Source organism: Alosa pseudoharengus, unplaced genomic scaffold, assembly GCF_046254945.1.
Source record: "Alosa pseudoharengus isolate Yale_2024_CS ecotype anadromous, Long Island Sound unplaced genomic scaffold, YU_APseudo_1.1 YU_APseudo_1.1_scf_17, whole genome shotgun sequence".
Classification (NCBI taxonomy): Eukaryota; Metazoa; Chordata; class Actinopteri; order Clupeiformes; family Clupeidae; genus Alosa; species Alosa pseudoharengus.
The window spans coordinates 27224140-27240831 of record NW_027468640.1 but is presented as its reverse complement, the minus strand read 5'-3'; the positions used below and the strand labels follow the sequence as shown (position 1 = coordinate 27240831).

Sequence of the window (16692 nt, the reverse complement as noted above, 5' to 3'; positions counted from 1 at the left end):
TGCACCCTTATGATGGCTGTATGATAAAATCAACAAAATGTCCTAAATCCATTTGTGTTGGCAGCTAGTTCTTTTACATATTTGGGTGATTTTGAATGAACTGGTACTGGGCACTGGTTTCTATTTAATCTCCATAGTAAATAGTTCTAATCTAATAGTTTGTGTGCTTGACAGAGTCGATGAGCATTCTGAAAAGTCGATGAGCATTCTGAAAAGTAACCGTGACAATGCAATAACATGTAAAAGTAAAATATGTGTACTAACTGGATTTCATAACTGCATGTTCCCCGAGACCTTCATGTTCAAGAACGAACCGACCCCAATCTCTTAGTTTAAAATGTTTAATTTGTTTTACTACTGATTAAGATATTTTGGGTGATCTTTCAGAAAGGAGGTCTTCTGAGTGAACACCCAAAACATTCTGTACTTCTAACTGCTGCTTAGCAGTGACCACAAATGTGTTTGTCACTTTCCTGCTCCTCTTCCTCTTTGTGACCACATGATCTTTCGACTCGATAACGTGGGTGTTGCATGCTGTGAGTTTATTAATGTTAAAGACCTGACACATTCTCATACATGTGATGAATAGATATTTTTTTATCCCAAAATACATCTCTAAACGTAAATTAAGTGATTCATAACGTCATGCTCCCCGAGGCCTTCATAGTCAAGAACAACCAACCATCTGTCTCTTGGTTTAAACTGTTTTAGTTTAGATAATGATCAAGATATTTTAAATGATCCGTCAGAAAAAAAGTTCTTCCTTTCTGTACTTGTAGCGGTGACCACAAATGTGTTTGTCACTTTCCTTACAACCACTTTTCACTTGATAATATGGGTGTTGCCTTCTGTGTAAAGTTTATTCATGTTAAAGACCTGACACTTTCTCTCATACATTTATAGTTTTTTATCCCAAAATACATGCCTATTTTAAAAGATGATATTTCATTTCCCCCTGATATTTAAACTTGTAGTGTTTTCCAGTGTTTATTGTATTTGTTTCTCTACTTACTCTACTTACTTGAATTTTCCTTTGGTGTGAGGTCTGTGTGTATTATGGGATGTGCTGCTATAACAGCTGGCTCATGGGCCATTAGATAAAACAACAACATGATGCACATTTGTCCCATCTATGTCTTATTCATACAATGCAACATGACTGGTTTAGCTGGTAAGCCACTTACCTCACAATCTACTTGCAAATGTCATAGTTGAGTATATTCTCTGCCATTTTGCAAGATAAAAAATGAGCAAGACTGTGAATAATCAATATGACTAGGTAGCTTTTACAGTGGCCCAAACAACACCTCACTCCTCTTTCTCTCTTTCTCTCTCTCATAGGAAGGAGGAGTAGAGTCTGGGTTCAGGAGAGCCCAGTCGGGTTCAGGTCCTATCCAGAGGTTGTACCAGATCAAAGGCAAGCGGAACATCCGGGCCAAAGAGGTGGACCTGAGCTGGGACAGCTTCAACAAAGGGGACTGCTTCATCCTGGACCTGGGGAATGTAAGGAGGACACTAGGGCTCTTTCAGACTGACATTGCTAATGGAATGCCTGTATTCATGCAGACCTGCTAGCCTTCTAGAATGCCTGTGTGATTCTGTCTATGGGATTAGAAGCAAATCCCAGTTCTTCTGACTCGGACATTCCAAGCATTTCTTCTGAGAACATTAGGGACAGGGAGTGGAGTTCTCTAGGTGTGTCAGGCCACCAGTTACAACATGCAAATGCATACTGCATGCTTTCAAATGACTTCAAATTGGCATCTATTTACATTGGAAAATTCTCATTTAGGTAAAATTAGAAGAAGTATCTGTGCACTGCATTAGAAGCTCCCAGAATCTTTAATTCATATGTAGGTTAACATTAATTCATACGCAAACGTTGAGTTTCTGGGAGCTAATAAATACAATGTGCAGATCTTCGTTTTGATTTTTTACCTTCAGTTTGAGTTTTGATCTAGCACCTGTAAACATTTTTTTTTGGATGTGGGTAGCCTACCCTGCACTTTGCTTGGTCTTTGGAAATGCTCACTGAGGAAGTGAGCACTCTTGCTCTCCTTGCTTTCAGACCATCGTGTCCTGGATTGGCTCGCAGGCCAACATCTTTGAAAAGCAGAAAGTGCGAGAGATTGCCACACTGATCCGGGACACGGAGAGACACGGCAAAGCCCAGATCACCAACGTCACAGAAGGAGAAGAGCCGCCCGAGATGCTGCAGGTGCTCATCCTGAACCTCACTTCTACTTTTAGTCAATCTGCCTGTTTTCACTCTCGCAATGGCTACGCCATGAATCACAGATTGAAGGGTTCGGTTCCAAAACGCTATATGCACCATTTTAATGAATTTTCAGAAATCATTTTTTTTTTGCTTTTTCTGGAATACACAATTAAATAGCATGACTTTTTAATGTTTTTTAAGATGGATATTATAGCGTTTTGGAACCAAACTCTTCAAATATCAGTCGTTCTTTTGCAATAGTGATGGTTACTCCTCAAATCTCTACACTGTAGTGTGAATTATTTTGTGCAGTTCTGTTGACAACCATAAATACAGTATTATATTAGACAGTTGCTACTGTCTAATAGTCTAAAGATGCTACTGTCTAAAGATGCTATGCTACTGCTCATGTAATGAATGTTACAGTATTCCAGTCTAGTGGCTTGCCAATAGCAATATCAAGAGTCTTGTATTGTATCTTTGGTACATTCATGAGTCGTGACCCTGTGCATCTGGCTCTTGTCATTTGTGATTGACAGGTGCTGGGCCCAGTGCCAGTGTTAAAAGAGAGCACTCCAGAAGAGGACAGCAAAGCTGATGCCTCTAACTCCGCCTCCCTCTACAAGGTATTTAGGCAATGCCCTGCTCAGCAATAAAATATATTTAATTGTGTTTTGGGAAGGATATATGATTTAGTAATTTTAAAAAAGTAATTTACATTTACATTTGGCCCTCAGAAAAAAGTCAGAAAATAAACGCACATTGTAATGCAGACTATAAATGTATTCAATGGGGCTCAAAAATAAAGGTTCAAATACTTCCGTCTGTTGACATGGTACATAAAATGGCTTTGTTATAATATCCATATGAAAGCCTAGATAAGGACTGTTTGTGCTCTTGTAGGTGTCTGATGCAACAGGATCGATGAAGCTCTCTAAAGTGTCAGAGAAAAGCCCGTTTGCCAAGGACCTCCTGGTGCGCGATGACTGCTTTATTCTTGACAATGGAGCCAATGGGAAAATTTTTGTGTGGAAAGGTGAGTAAAACATTTTTAAATACTTCCCTCAATGCATCACACTATCTGTAAATCTACAATAAGTGATCAAAATGTCACACTCATCTTTTATATTAGTATGCATTACATGCATGCACATTTAAACTGAGAGCAGGAGGCATCTGAGTTTTCTTTTGTAATTTTATTTTTGAAATATTACATGATTGACAGGAATGGGAGCCAATGCTGAGGAGAAGCGGGAAGCTCTAAAGATGGCTGATGATTTCATTCAGCAAATGAACTACCAAAGAATGAAAACTCAGGTCAGTTAAGGCCCATGGCAAAGGGAAGGCATACCAGTAGTGATCTCTATCCTGTGAATAATGTGTTATTAATTCTATAAATTAATGATTAAAAGTTAGCCTGATTATCATATATCTTACTCAGATATATCCTCTTATAGTATTAAGCGTTGATAATTCTGAATTTGGGGCATTCAGCTAAGTATAAGTATATTATATACTCCCATGAGGGAAATTTGGTCTCTGCATTTATCCCAATCCGTGAATTAGTGAAACACACTCAGCACACAGTGAGGTGAAGCACACACTAATCCCGACGCAGTGAGCTGCCTGCATCAACAGCGGCGCTCGGGGAGCAGTGAGGGGTTAGGTGCCTTGCTCAAGGGCACTTCAGCCGTTCCTACTGGTCGGGGTTTGAACCGGCAACCCTCCGGTTACAAGTCCGAAGCGCTAACCAGTAGGCCACGACTACCCCCAATGTATGTAAAAAAAAGCTATGTAAAAAAGGTCCTACATTTTCCACTTAACAACATGAATACTTCACAATATTACTCTTCCTAAACACACCAATACAGCAATCTTTATTTCTAGATTAGTGCACCACAAGCAGTCAAGTGCAGTTAAAGTGTTTAAGCAAGTAGGTGTGTGCAGGTGTGTGCCGTAATGTGGGTGTCTTTACTGTGCATTGCCTGTAGGTGGAGATCCTTCCCCAGGGCAGAGAGACCGTCATCTTCAAGCAATTCTTTCAGAACTGGAACTAAAGTGCCCCGGCAATCCAAGCATATGTTGCACTCGCTCAAAATGTTGAATCAATGTCAAAATAATAATAATACCAGTATCTCTGCCGTCACCACTGGTATAATGAGTAAATTGTAAGTGTCAGCAATGAAAGGCCCAAATTTTGGGTTTGTAATAGGCCTATATGTATATATTGAGAAGGAACAGAGAGAACAATTATGTGACCGTGTGGGCAATTGTTACATTGCTGAGGTTCACTGCAGTAAAGGGCCAGATGAGCTACACTGGTGTGTGTACGCCATAGTAACACAAGACAGCGACTCAACTGCTTGACTCAGTTCAACTGCCACTTGCTTTCACAATTATCGACTAAGGTTGTTGTTTTACTGCATTAAAGCCAATAATGTTTCACACAGCTAATGGCAATACCTGTTTTTTTGTCTAAACCTATTTTTGGAGGGAGTTGATTTCATTGTATTAACATATTCATTTGGCCAATATTTTCTCCGACTTACAATGAAGAGAGGAATAAAGACACAGTAGGCCTACTAAGTTATGAGACCTTTTAGATGCTTCAGCTCTTTGCGGTCATTCACCTCAGATTTATTTCCTTATCGTAAACACTTGCCCTATATGCCATGTAGGTTTTTCCGAGGCTTTCCAAGCATATGACTCCTAGCAAGATAGCATAATTCGGTTATTTCTCTCCATGGCAATCATCTTAACAGATATAGCCCAATCCTCAGGAGTGGTAGGCTATGAGTCACTAGGGCTTACAGTATGTCAGCTAGAGGTGGTTTAAGGTGAGCAGCTGCTGCATGTAAGTATTATGTAAAGCTGCAGTTGGCAAGATTTTTTTGATCATATTCATGATCATATTCACTGAAACCAACACTATGCTCCGACAGAACATCATAAATCAGCCGGTTTTAGAAAAAACCCTGCACTTCTACCTCCACCTAGAGCCTGTTATTTGTTTTGCAAAAATCCACAGCTCCCGGTTCTTCTGGTCCAATCAGAGCAAGGCTGTGTGATGACTGTCACAAACTCGATGAGAGGGTGCTCGGTGGTAGTGGGGGATGGGCATGAAAGTTGCAAACATTAAAAATTTTGGCTAAGTCCCCTCAATCTGTCAGACTTAGAATAATACCTTATCCAGGGGTAGAAATGTTGGGTTCTATGAAGCCTCCCCTCCCGAAATGCTAGGGGGTCCATCATGGGCATAAAGTGTTTTGTGTTAAAACGTTTTGTCCCCTGTACTGAAAGCCTACTGGATCAAAACTAGGCCAGGTTTAGATAAACATCTGATCGATCTTAAAACTAGACTTTTATGGCATGATAATGTTATCTGTCTGGATGATTATTTGGAAGACCAAATCAACACAGAGATGCTGTCAAAATCGCGCACGGACTGATAATCGGGACATTTTCCCGGTTGACTGCGGTGTTCCTTTTGCAGTCATGGCCCCTGAAATGAGACAGGCCTAGTGTGTGTATGACATGTAATAGCACTAGCAACGACAGTAGGCCTACTGACACTACAACTGCATTAGAGCTACAAAGTAACCTTGCACAACACATGCACAACCCCTAGCATGCCACTTCACAAAGTCGCGTAAAGAGCTGGGAGCAAGGAAAGTGCCACGCTAGGGGTTGTGAACTATATAAATTAACTAGCTGCTACCTGCTCAATTAGCACAAGCTAAAACATAGACATCCTAAAGCTAAAATAAAACAGTATATTATACAATAGGCCTACTCGAACCACCTAGCTTACTGCTTATTGTCTTTGCACCTTGCTTATTGTGTCAGAAGATTCATATGAAAACGATGAGATGAGACCTTTAAACTGGTGTGGCTTACATAGGCAGTGTTGCAGAACTGTTTGGATTTACATACAAGTTGGTTCAATATTGCAAACAACTGATCTATATTATATTTTATCATCTGATGTAGGCCTATATGGGCTATTTGCCTAATGGAATGTTCATTCTGAATTTAATTAGGCTGAAACATAGTCTATTTGATATGTTAGATTGACCAACTGATGTCTGATAGGCTCTAGATACATTTCTGACAGATGGGAACAGACAGAGAAAGGTTGGAGGAAAAAGACTGCATGGACCCATGGAGAATTTTTATTTCCTGAGTAGACAATCAGAGAAAACCCCCTAACAATAGGCTACAAACCTAATTAATGTTTAGTTTATGTAGTGCGTTTTGTTGCCTGTCCATCCCTGATCAAAGGTGCTTCATTTTTAACTTCCAGGGTAATTAGATGAAAGCTATGACAGCTTGCGTAACGCCAACACCCTCATACTTAGGCTAATGTTGCAGTTGGCATGTTTATATAGGCTTGTTTGTATAAACAAGTAGTGTGATGTCATCCGTAGAGGGGTGGGGTGGGGGTGGTTTCACTGTTTTCAGTATTGGATAAAAGATACTCAATATTGGATCATTGGACTAGTGAATGAAGTGCATTTTATGAGAATGTCAAAGAATAAACTATTGAATAAATTAGATACAATCAAATATACAATCAGTGTTTTGTACCAGTTGTAATACAAGTAGAATAGTAGTAGGTTAAAGCTGATGCACTAGGCCACTTTTTGTTACTGGTCTGTGTCCCTGAGTATTGCTGTTCATGTACCTTCCCATTGATATTGGGCATATTTTTTTCTGGTGTGTGCCAAGGCAATTATCATTATCATCCATTAAAACAAATAGAATCAGTTATAGTTGCCCAGTAACATTGCTCAAAAAGTTGTCACCCTTGCGTGATTTGACAAAATGCCTGCATCATTCAACATTCCAGTGAGGTCATGTTAATATTTCACTGGAGGTAAATCTACTGGGCTGTTTATGTGGCACAGGGAGCAGTCCCTGCTAAGACCAATGCTTCCCTGCAGTCTGGGAGATGATAAGAAGTCATGCCAGTCATGGACATGGATGTAGTGGAGGCTAAACGCAAGTAAACACAGTTTATCCACCTCTGAAATTTCAGAAATAGAGTTTATCCACCTCTTATTAGTTTATCTACCTCTCAAAAGAGTTTATTCACCAATTGCAACTTTTAACATCAAAAGATGACACTGTATTATCCAGGAATCCAGGAATACCACTTATATTGTTATAAATATTGGACAATAACCTCCACCATCACCAAACATGTTCTGAATGCCTTTTTTTAAACATCCGATACTGCAAGGCGCAGTCCACCTCACCATGATCACATAATTTATAGTTTACCCACCTCTTATTTTACCACCACATCACTGGTCATGGATTGAGCTCTGCTTCATGTTTACATGGCCACTGTTGCTAATGAAGAGAAATGGAGGAAAGGTCAGGAAACTTATACAATAAGATGAGTAATATTTAGCTTCAGGGATGAGCTATGGGTGTGTGAGGGATTCACCCAGTCTGCTTTCCATTAGGGTTACATCACACTGAGAGCCACGGAGGGCCTGACGTCAATCAGGGACAACATTAGCAAAAGACTGGTGAAATTAAAAGCAAGAAAGTTAAAAAATGTATGTGCACAAATAGACACACACAAAAGTGAATGCGCGCGCGCGCACACACACACACTACACACACACACACACACCGAGCAAGCCTGTCTGGAGCCACTTTTTATATAAGAGTAGTGATATGATATCTACTATGTTATTGTTGCTGTTAAAGCTTATGGCCTTAAGGAATGTGTGTGTGTGTGTGTGTGTGTGTGTGTGTGTGTGTGTGTGTGTGTGTGAAGCAACTTTTCAGAATGGTATTCCAAACTGACAAATTCATAACACTGAATACAATGACCTGTTTAGCCGTTCACTGAATTGATCTAGACTTTCATGTCATACAAATCTGCATTCTTAGCTCAGACGAGATGCAGTGGCTGAATACAATTTTAAAGTTTTTGATCTCGTGTAAAAGGACACAGAAATCAATACCATTGTATCAAACTTTGTGTAAATATTTAGGCTCTGATTAACACAAAGCAGTCTAACTCAAGTTGAAATTCAATTAAATTAAATTGTATCATTTTATATTATATTACATTATATTATATATTGTTATATTATAAAGGCATGTAACTGCATTTGGTATAATAAAAATGTAAAAGTCACATAATAAGAAAATGATATAGTCTAGATGATCACGTAGGCATGTTTGAATAAGAGGGATCTGTGTCAGCAACGCAAGCCATTATCAATCCTCACACACCTCTTGCCTGGATCTGGGAGGAGCATTTCCTGTAACTGCAATCTTGTGGGCTAGATGGAGAGGTTAGCCTAAATCTAAACTGCGTGACACTTGCGAGTCCAAAGATCAGCCCGCCGGACGCTTTATAAAAACGGTAGATGTGCAGATCTTCCCGTCCAGTCTCAACACCACCTGTGACCAAGCGCACTCCCCTCCTACTGGTAGGAACACTTGATATCGCTTATGTGCTTTGAGCTTTTAATTTTAGCATAGATATATTGAAATATATTGTTGCAATATTTGCATAATACTTATTTAATAATTGTAAAAAAATATATTAATTATTAAATCATGTGTGTATTTAATTTGAGCATATATTAGTGAAAATAACCAAAATGTCTCATTTGGCTTTGTCTCAGTGGACACTTTCAGAGGATTCTGAAGGGAAATTAATTTCCTTTTCTCTCCGTTGTTATTCGTTCACAGGAGTAGCCTACACACTTCACTGTTCAAGATGAGCATTCTTAAAAGTAAGCATTGTTTAGTTATTATTACAGTTCACCTAAGATTTCAACGCAGATTCTTTTGGAGTTGAATTTAAATGCGCATAATGGCCTCTGGCATATAAGTGTCAAATTAGTCACTGGATATAATCAGAGCAATCACTGGGCATGGACTTCATGGTTTGATTAAGCTAAATAAAGTGGTCAAAGATATAAGTCAAAGGCATAACCATCCAATCATTTTTGCTGTGCAGTTTATAATATCATGTCTATCTAACAGTAATTTTGCAATTCATTGCATTTAATCAATATTACATGTAATGTGGGCAGAAATGTGCCAACTGAAATGTAATTGTGACAAAAATGTGTAACAAAAATAATCTATTATGACCCAAGAGGCCGTTGCTTCCAGTGATTGTAGAAAAGTTAATGGCCATTGTTAGGCACAACGTGTGAAAGAAAGAGATCGGTTGGTTGATTGGCTTGTCGCTCCTCGTTTTTAACAGCAAGAGCACAGAGGCTGGAGAAGGATGGCGGGGCCCAGAGTAACTCTTTCGGAGGCGTGCGCTGGAGAGGCCTCGACGAGGACCTCAAGGCACACAGCTCCGTTCCCAGCATGCCCTTGAAAAAACAAGATTCCTCCATACAGTCGTCACTGCAGGTACTCATAGCCAACAGCAACATACACAACGCCAGGCATGAACTATCATATTCACACCTGTATATTTAAAGTACTGATACCATTATGGGATGGCACAGAATCAGAGAAGCATTGTGAGACCATAACTTGAGGGATGATTGGTTAGTGTGAGCTCTATTGGGGTACATGTCTGTACAGTCTTTAGCTGTTAGCCTGTCCTGCATCAGGTGAATTGAGGAAGACATGTAAAAGCTATCTGTGCATTCCACACTAGTCCTCTTTGTGTGTGTACATATATTTACCCATATCCATGGGTTTATAGAGAAGGCAAACCATAGCAAAATGGAGTGTACTGAAGTGTTAGTGTGTAAGTGTGTCATAGTCATTTGAAAAGTAACAACAATAGCCAGACACAATTCTCATGTGATCCATTTAATTCATGATGCAAACACTTTACTGCATAGAGAGGGCAAAAGGATGGTCTTAAACTTTTGTTAATGGTGTGTTTACCGTGTGTGTGTGTGTGTGTGTGTGTGTGTGTGTGTGTGTGTGTGTGTGTGTGTAGGTGTATGTGTGTAGGTGTGTGTGTGTGTGTGTGTGTGTGTGTGTGTGTGTGTGTGTGTGCGTGTATTTGTGTGTTTGCTCTGTCTATGTACTCATGTTTGTTTGTTTCTTGCCGTCAGATAAAACACAGGCAGCAGGGCCTGAGAGATCTCCGCAGCCTGCAGGAGTGTATTCGTTTCCTCAACCACTGGAAAGACCAAGTGGCCCAGGTTTGCAAGGTGAGCCCAATTTTTTTTTATGACAAAGAAAAAAGAAAAAAAATAGAAGCATTTAGACGACCGCAGAGCACAGACCCTCACTCTATGAGAACACAAAAACAAATGTAACGAACAAGGGTAGCTTGAAGAGTTAGCCAACTCATTTAGCGATTATTTAAAAATAATCGTCTAGTCCTGGCCTGGATTGGTAAGAGAGAAAATAAATGGAGAGAGGTAGATTGAGATGTACTGTACATAATGCAAACACAGCTATGCTGTATTTCTTAGCAACATATTTGAAGATGAGAGATTGAGTTAGATAGTTAGATAGAAGTTAGATAAGTCCAGGTAAAAGATAGAATCTTAACATTTTCTGATGACCATCACAATAGCAGGCAGATACAGTCTGATAACGGGTATGTAAATGAATGCTTGGTTACATAAATAGATGGACTGTTTAGATAGACTGACAACATTGATAGGTGTTTGCTCCAGTAGACTGCTTTTTGGGATGGTCCTTATCCCCATGGCAGTAAATCAAAGGAGAGCTTATCTATAGTGCCATTGGCATAGAGGAGGACGATATCAAAGGGGAGGTGCAGTTTCATGTCAGATATCAGGTCGGGCATTGTGAGAAACGAATGTGGTTTTCCCCTTATAAACCCTCTGAATTTAGACTCTCTGCTTCCTGCTGCTCACTGGTCAATTACTAGCCCATAGGTATTCAATATGTGATTCTGTCATTGGAGGGTCAACTACCACACAGACATATGGTTGAGATGGATGTGAGACTATTACAGGGATAGAAGCAACAGCGTTGTTCTTTGGCCGTTAATTTGTTTTTGAAGTTGAATACTGTACAAGACTGTGTTGCTGTCTGTCCCTAAGCCCAGTTTACTGACTGGAAGGCAATATTGCATGCGGTTTATGACTTCCCGTGGTGGAGTTGGTGTTACAGCTCATAACATTTTATAGGATACAAGGCTCGTTGACAGCACACAAAGATATGATGATGATGATGGGTCACACAAAGTGTTTTGTGACTGATAGGAAAGAGAAAACGTTTTCTGTAATCCAGCTTTATTGCAATACAACACATTGTTTTATGTATGGTAAAATAAAAAAGGTCAAAAACTAGTTTAACTTTAACTTCACTGAGCATGTGGTTAGAATTTAGTTTTATAATATATTGGATATAATTTTAAGTGATTATCTCGTTTCTATGGGACACGTACCACAGTTTGAGAACCGGCCTAAATGAAGGGCAATCATTTTCGATAGACGCTATTAAATGCTTGCTGATCAATGCAAGATCAGAGTAATAGCACTTTATTGACTTGTTTGTTTCTGCCATGCACAGAGGTTCATAGAGGTGGCCAAGGCTGGCTGATCAGATTCAGCTCCAGATAATTTGCCATGCTGCAGCCTTCGTGCACTCAATCTCTTTATTGCCATGGGTTTGATAAGCGTTGCTAGGGAAGCCATGCACAGCTTTCATGATTAACCCATGGCTGAGGCAGATGCCATTTGGCTGAGAGGCAGGGCACCGATAACAAGGACGTCAACTGACTTTATGACTTTCAGACGTCAACTGATTTTATGACTTTCAGTAATCAGCTCAGCATATAACCAAGGGTGATTACCACTGGGGTTGAGGAAAAATAGAGAAATGGGAGAAAGGAGAGAGTGTCAGGGCGTCAACTGACTTTATGACTTACAGTAATCAGCTCAGCATGCAACTGAGGGCCGTTACCTAAGAAAAATAGAGAAATGGGAGAAAGGAGATAATGTCAGAAGATGTTAATACATGTGATATAATATGACAAATATAGGCTACTGAATCTCAGCCAATACAGCCAACTCAACTCTGCCCTGGAATCCCTATTTCACTTTAGCTTTTGTAACTGTTGTCATGGGAGGTATCTGTATACATTCCATTATTCCTCCATAGGATAGACAGACAAAAAATGCAGTTGGGGGGGTGGGTGATTGTGGGACATGGTAAGTCAGTCAGTCGTCAGCCATCATGGTGACATAACACACATTCTGCTGACACCAATAGGGTCAGAATGGTTATCTTTACAAGTGTTGAAGGGTTCACATAGGTGAGATAGCAGGGTGGGCTTAGAACCTTCTGTTCTAAGTTAACACAGGAGTGTTATGGGAGTGAACTGTCAACATTGGTTGTACAGGTAGCCTACACGGTGGCCCTGTTCTGTAGGTGGCATGTTGACACACATGCACTTTTAACGAGATATCTGGACTTATCAATGCATTCCAGGTTATTCCCAGTTACGTGGAGGAAAAATGTCCCAACAACTATGACTAAAACACCAACTAAATGTGACTGAATTGAGGGACTAAATTACTGAGTCGACATTTAGTCAACTAATCAATTCTAATCCCTCATAGTCCTATTCACCACTGGGTAGTATGAAACCCCGGGAGCATAGCTGGGAACATAGGACCTTGGGAACATAGGGCCCTGGCAATATAGGACCCTGGGAACATAGGATCCTCTAACTTGGGAACATAGGGCCCTGGGAACATAGGACCCTTTTTTATGTTCCCATTACCTACCATGTTAATCTGAGGAACATAGGACCCTGGGAGCATAAGACCATGGGAACATAGGACCCTGGGAACATTGGGATGACCCTGAAATCCCATAGTGCAGTGCTAATGTCCTATTCACCACTGGCTAGTTTGTAATCCCATAGTGCAGTGCTAATGGTGAATGTGTTGTGTTTCTGTGACAGAAGGGGGACAAAGCCAAAGAAGACACCTTGGAAAACAAGATGGACTCTCGCACCGTGCGCAGCCTGGAGGAGAGCCGCAAGCTCATCCTGGAGTGGGCCAACGAGCTCAACAGTGTGGACATGGTGAGGCATGCTGGGTAATAGCTGAAACACATGGCCCACATGATACCTGATATTTTTATACACTGTTCTCTAATGAGACAAAAACAACCTTACAGTATACTGCGGCAGGACATTAATCTAAAATGAAAATAATCTTAAATAAGGAATAAACAAATAATTCACCCAATGTTTAGTTGTGGGATCCAGGCTTGCCCTGACTTGTGACAAATGCCCAGTTCAATGTAACATCTGCAGGCATTCATGTGTAATCCAATGCATATGCATGTAGGTCATCTTACTGTGGTAGTAAACAGCTCTGATGTGTTTCCCTCAGCTCTCCAAAGACAGCCCCTGGATGCGGAAGCAGATGGAGGATTTGAAATTGGCCGAAGAGGAGGAGGGGAAGGAGGAGAAGGAGAACAAGAGCAAACAAAACGAGCTCCTTGAACAGAAGCTCATGGAGTGGGCCCAGGACCTGAAGATCACGTCTGAGGTGAGAGAGAGAGAGAGAGAGAGAGAGAATTATTATACATCAGAACACACAGTTTTGACATTGACAGGCAACTTTCAAACTTCAGCAAGCGTTTAACCAGCCATGTGTTCCTGTGTGTGTTTGATTGTGTGCGTGTTTCTGTGTGTGTTTGATTGTGTGTGTGTGTGTGCGTGTGTTTGTGCGCATGCAGAAATGTGGCATGTTGGGAGATGAACTGGGTCAGGCGCTGAGACTCTTGGGCCTGAGGAAGAAGAGGCTTGTGAGTCTGATGCCTCTGCTGGAGTTCATCACCTGGTCTCTCCTCAAGGAGGACTGCACGGTAAGGACCCCTTACCCACAGACCCTGAGCTGCCCCAGATTTGGCCTGATTGATTTCATACGGAAGGGTGTAGTTTTAACAAGGGAGGGGCTATGCAAGAATGGATAGAGGTGAGGGGTGAAGAGGTAGCTAGTAGTGCTATTACTAGTGATATTGCAGGCAAGTTGCCCGAACAATAAACGCACTTTGGACCTAACGTGTCTGTCCATAGTCTGATGAAATTACATAAGCCTTTTGATGAAGCCTGGAGACATGCCAGTTTAGCTTGAAGCTTACGGGAAATTGCTATGACCTTTAGAATCTGACCTGTGGAATCTCTGAATCTGTTACTGTAAACTCTTTGAAATGCACTTTAAACATTTCTTGACTTACCCATTCATGAACTTCAGCCTCAGCTTATTAAAGTATTAATGTTAATACAGGGACCAGATTTAAATAACTTACATTTTCACATTAATTTGCAGTGCAGTTGCAATGATCTGTATGATGGTGAATGATTGACAGCGCTCTGTATCAAAGGAGTCATGGGGAAGATCCTAATTGTGTGCTTGGGGTTTTTCCTTTTAGATGCGTTGGGTGTGGAAAACAGCCACACACAAATAACTCAGTTGTAGGGGAAAAAACTACACACACAGCTATGCATTCTTTCATAAATATGTCACCCAAAATCAGATCATGATTATCAAAGAAGGGGTAAAGATAAAAGGATGAAACAAGTCATTATTCTCATATTTGATCTCTTCCTCTACAGGGAATGCCCCAACTTTGGCTCTCAGCTAAGCAGCGCAAATGGGAGGGGGGTACTCGCAGATTCATCCCAAATTCAGGTAAACTTTACTCTCTGGCTTAATGTTGTTGGTGGTCATTTTAACATATTTAAATCTAGAATGACAGTGGAATAATACAATATTAACAAATCTACTTCACATTGCAGTGTGGAGCTGGATCATCAGTGCTGCATGTAAGTATCTTCTCATGTTTACTACATAAAAAAATGCAAACAACAATAAACAAACAAGCTAATATAATAGACCTACTCATTATATCGTTTGGATGGATAATTCTGCCCTTTCCTCCATCCTATAGCTAATGTCTCTTTGGATCCAATGACCAACCACCCCTGGCTCTTGGTGTCCGATGACCAGAAGAAGGTGATGGAGTCACACACAGAGGCCGACCTGCCCTACAGCCCACAACGCTACGACGGCTGGCCATGCGTCCTGGGCTGGGAGGGCTTCATGAGTGGCCGCCACTACTGGGAAGTGGAGCTGGCCAACGAGGGCTACTGGCGTGTCGGCGTGACCACAGGCTGCTCCAAGCGGCACGGCCGCTTCCCCATGAACCCCGGCAGCAGCTACTGGACCCTGTGGCGGAGCACGCGCCAGTTCTACGCCTGCACCAAGCCCGAGACGCCGCTGGCCATGTCGCTGGTGCCGCGTCGCCTGGGCGTCTACCTCGACTACGAGGAGGGCCAGATCTCGTTTTACAACGCTGAGAACCGCTCGCACATCTACACCTTCAAGGGCCACTTCCGCGAGAAGCTCTACCCACTCTTCGCACCCCTGGACGGGCGGACCCTCATCACAATTAAGGAACCCAGCAGCTCAGTGACCAGCTTGTAAAGTTGACCGCCTGCACACCACCACCAGATTGGGTGTCCACTGGGACTTGGGGACCTTCCAACTCCTGTATACAGCTGTAGCCTACTTAAGCTCTGAAGATATAGAAATCAGATGCAGATGAATAGAAACAGGGGTTGATTATACAATAACCATTAACTGGCTAGTTTATAGGCCTACAATAAATGTAAACAATTTGCATAAGAATGTTTCTCTATGTATATTCTGTTATAAGACAGCTGGACAAAAAGGCAAGTAATCTCTAGCACTGTAACTAGCATGCACAAAAATGAAATGGCTATATTATCTATATATTTATCAATATGTAATGTTTGTTTTTATGTCTATAGATATAGGTCTGATGTGTGTGTGTGTGTGTGTGTGAGTATGAATGTGTTTGTGTGTTCCTTTTGCACTTTTAACCTGTATTGAGTAGATTACTCCAATATGTAGGCTTACTTATTGTCATCAATGCAGGGTTCTTTCTAGAATATTTTCAAATAACGCCACTTCAATGTACAGTAACATTATTTTAAAAATTCCTGCTAGATTTTTAATGTTATTCTTTTGTTTATTTTCCTTTTCATCATGTATATATTAAAGAATTCATGTTTTCTTTATGATTGATGATCATGATATTGATGTAAATGCATCCAAAGCAAAAAGAGGATAACATGTATGTATTTCTATTTCAAATAAAGAGTATTTTATAAACTACCAGAAGTCTCGAATTAGTCATTATCTTCTCTCTCAGACGTCACTCAAAAAGAGAGTCAGTGTGTGTATCAGACCAGTTCCAATTGTATGAAAAACATTTATGGCAGAGGCAGGAAGAGGGCCTGAATAAATAGTCATTCTGTCTCAGGAGTGAAAGACAAGACCTACATAGACCTGTTTGTAAATTCCATCTAGAGATGGAAAAATGCTAGCTAAGCCAGCATGTTTCCCTTACACAATTCTTTGATTCATTTTTAATTTTATGGCTGAACCTTCTCCAGGCCTGGCCATTCAACTGATGGTAGACAATTTATGTCCGCCGCATGC

The 16692-nt window shown here is 40.8% G+C and overlaps 2 protein-coding genes across 2 annotated transcripts in view; both read left to right on the top strand.

The window, feature by feature from the left end:
• Positions 1-4667, top strand: part of capgb (capping protein (actin filament), gelsolin-like b) — a 12905-nt gene extending 8238 nt beyond the window's left edge. Inside the window, exons 4-9 of the mRNA XM_076289163.1 lie at positions 1342-1503; positions 2069-2218; positions 2758-2844; positions 3122-3254; positions 3444-3535; positions 4210-4667. Of these exons, the coding sequence (XP_076145278.1) occupies positions 1342-1503; positions 2069-2218; positions 2758-2844; positions 3122-3254; positions 3444-3535; positions 4210-4275 (690 nt within the window). The 3' untranslated portion in view covers positions 4276-4667. The remainder of the gene's footprint in view (positions 1-1341; positions 1504-2068; positions 2219-2757; positions 2845-3121; positions 3255-3443; positions 3536-4209) is intronic.
• Positions 4668-8966: 4299 nt separating this feature from the next.
• Positions 8967-16185, top strand: LOC143127076 (uncharacterized). Its single transcript, XM_076288380.1, has 9 exons — positions 8967-8982; positions 9462-9616; positions 10279-10377; positions 13116-13238; positions 13552-13710; positions 13901-14029; positions 14781-14856; positions 14964-14990; positions 15116-16185. Exons 1-9 carry the CDS (start codon positions 8967-8969, stop codon positions 15649-15651), a joined length of 1320 nt encoding a protein of 439 aa, XP_076144495.1. The 3' UTR covers positions 15652-16185.
• Positions 16186-16692: the final 507 nt, after the last annotated feature.

Excerpts from the sequence above, each read along its gene's own strand:
- LOC143127076 (XM_076288380.1), top strand. Across the intron at positions 10,378-13,115 it reads AAGTGGCCCAGGTTTGCAAG|AAGGGGGACAAAGCCAAAGA; the intron begins GTGAGCCCAATT and ends TTTCTGTGACAG. Across the intron at positions 14,991-15,115 it reads CTGGATCATCAGTGCTGCAT|CTAATGTCTCTTTGGATCCA; the intron begins GTAAGTATCTTC and ends TCCATCCTATAG.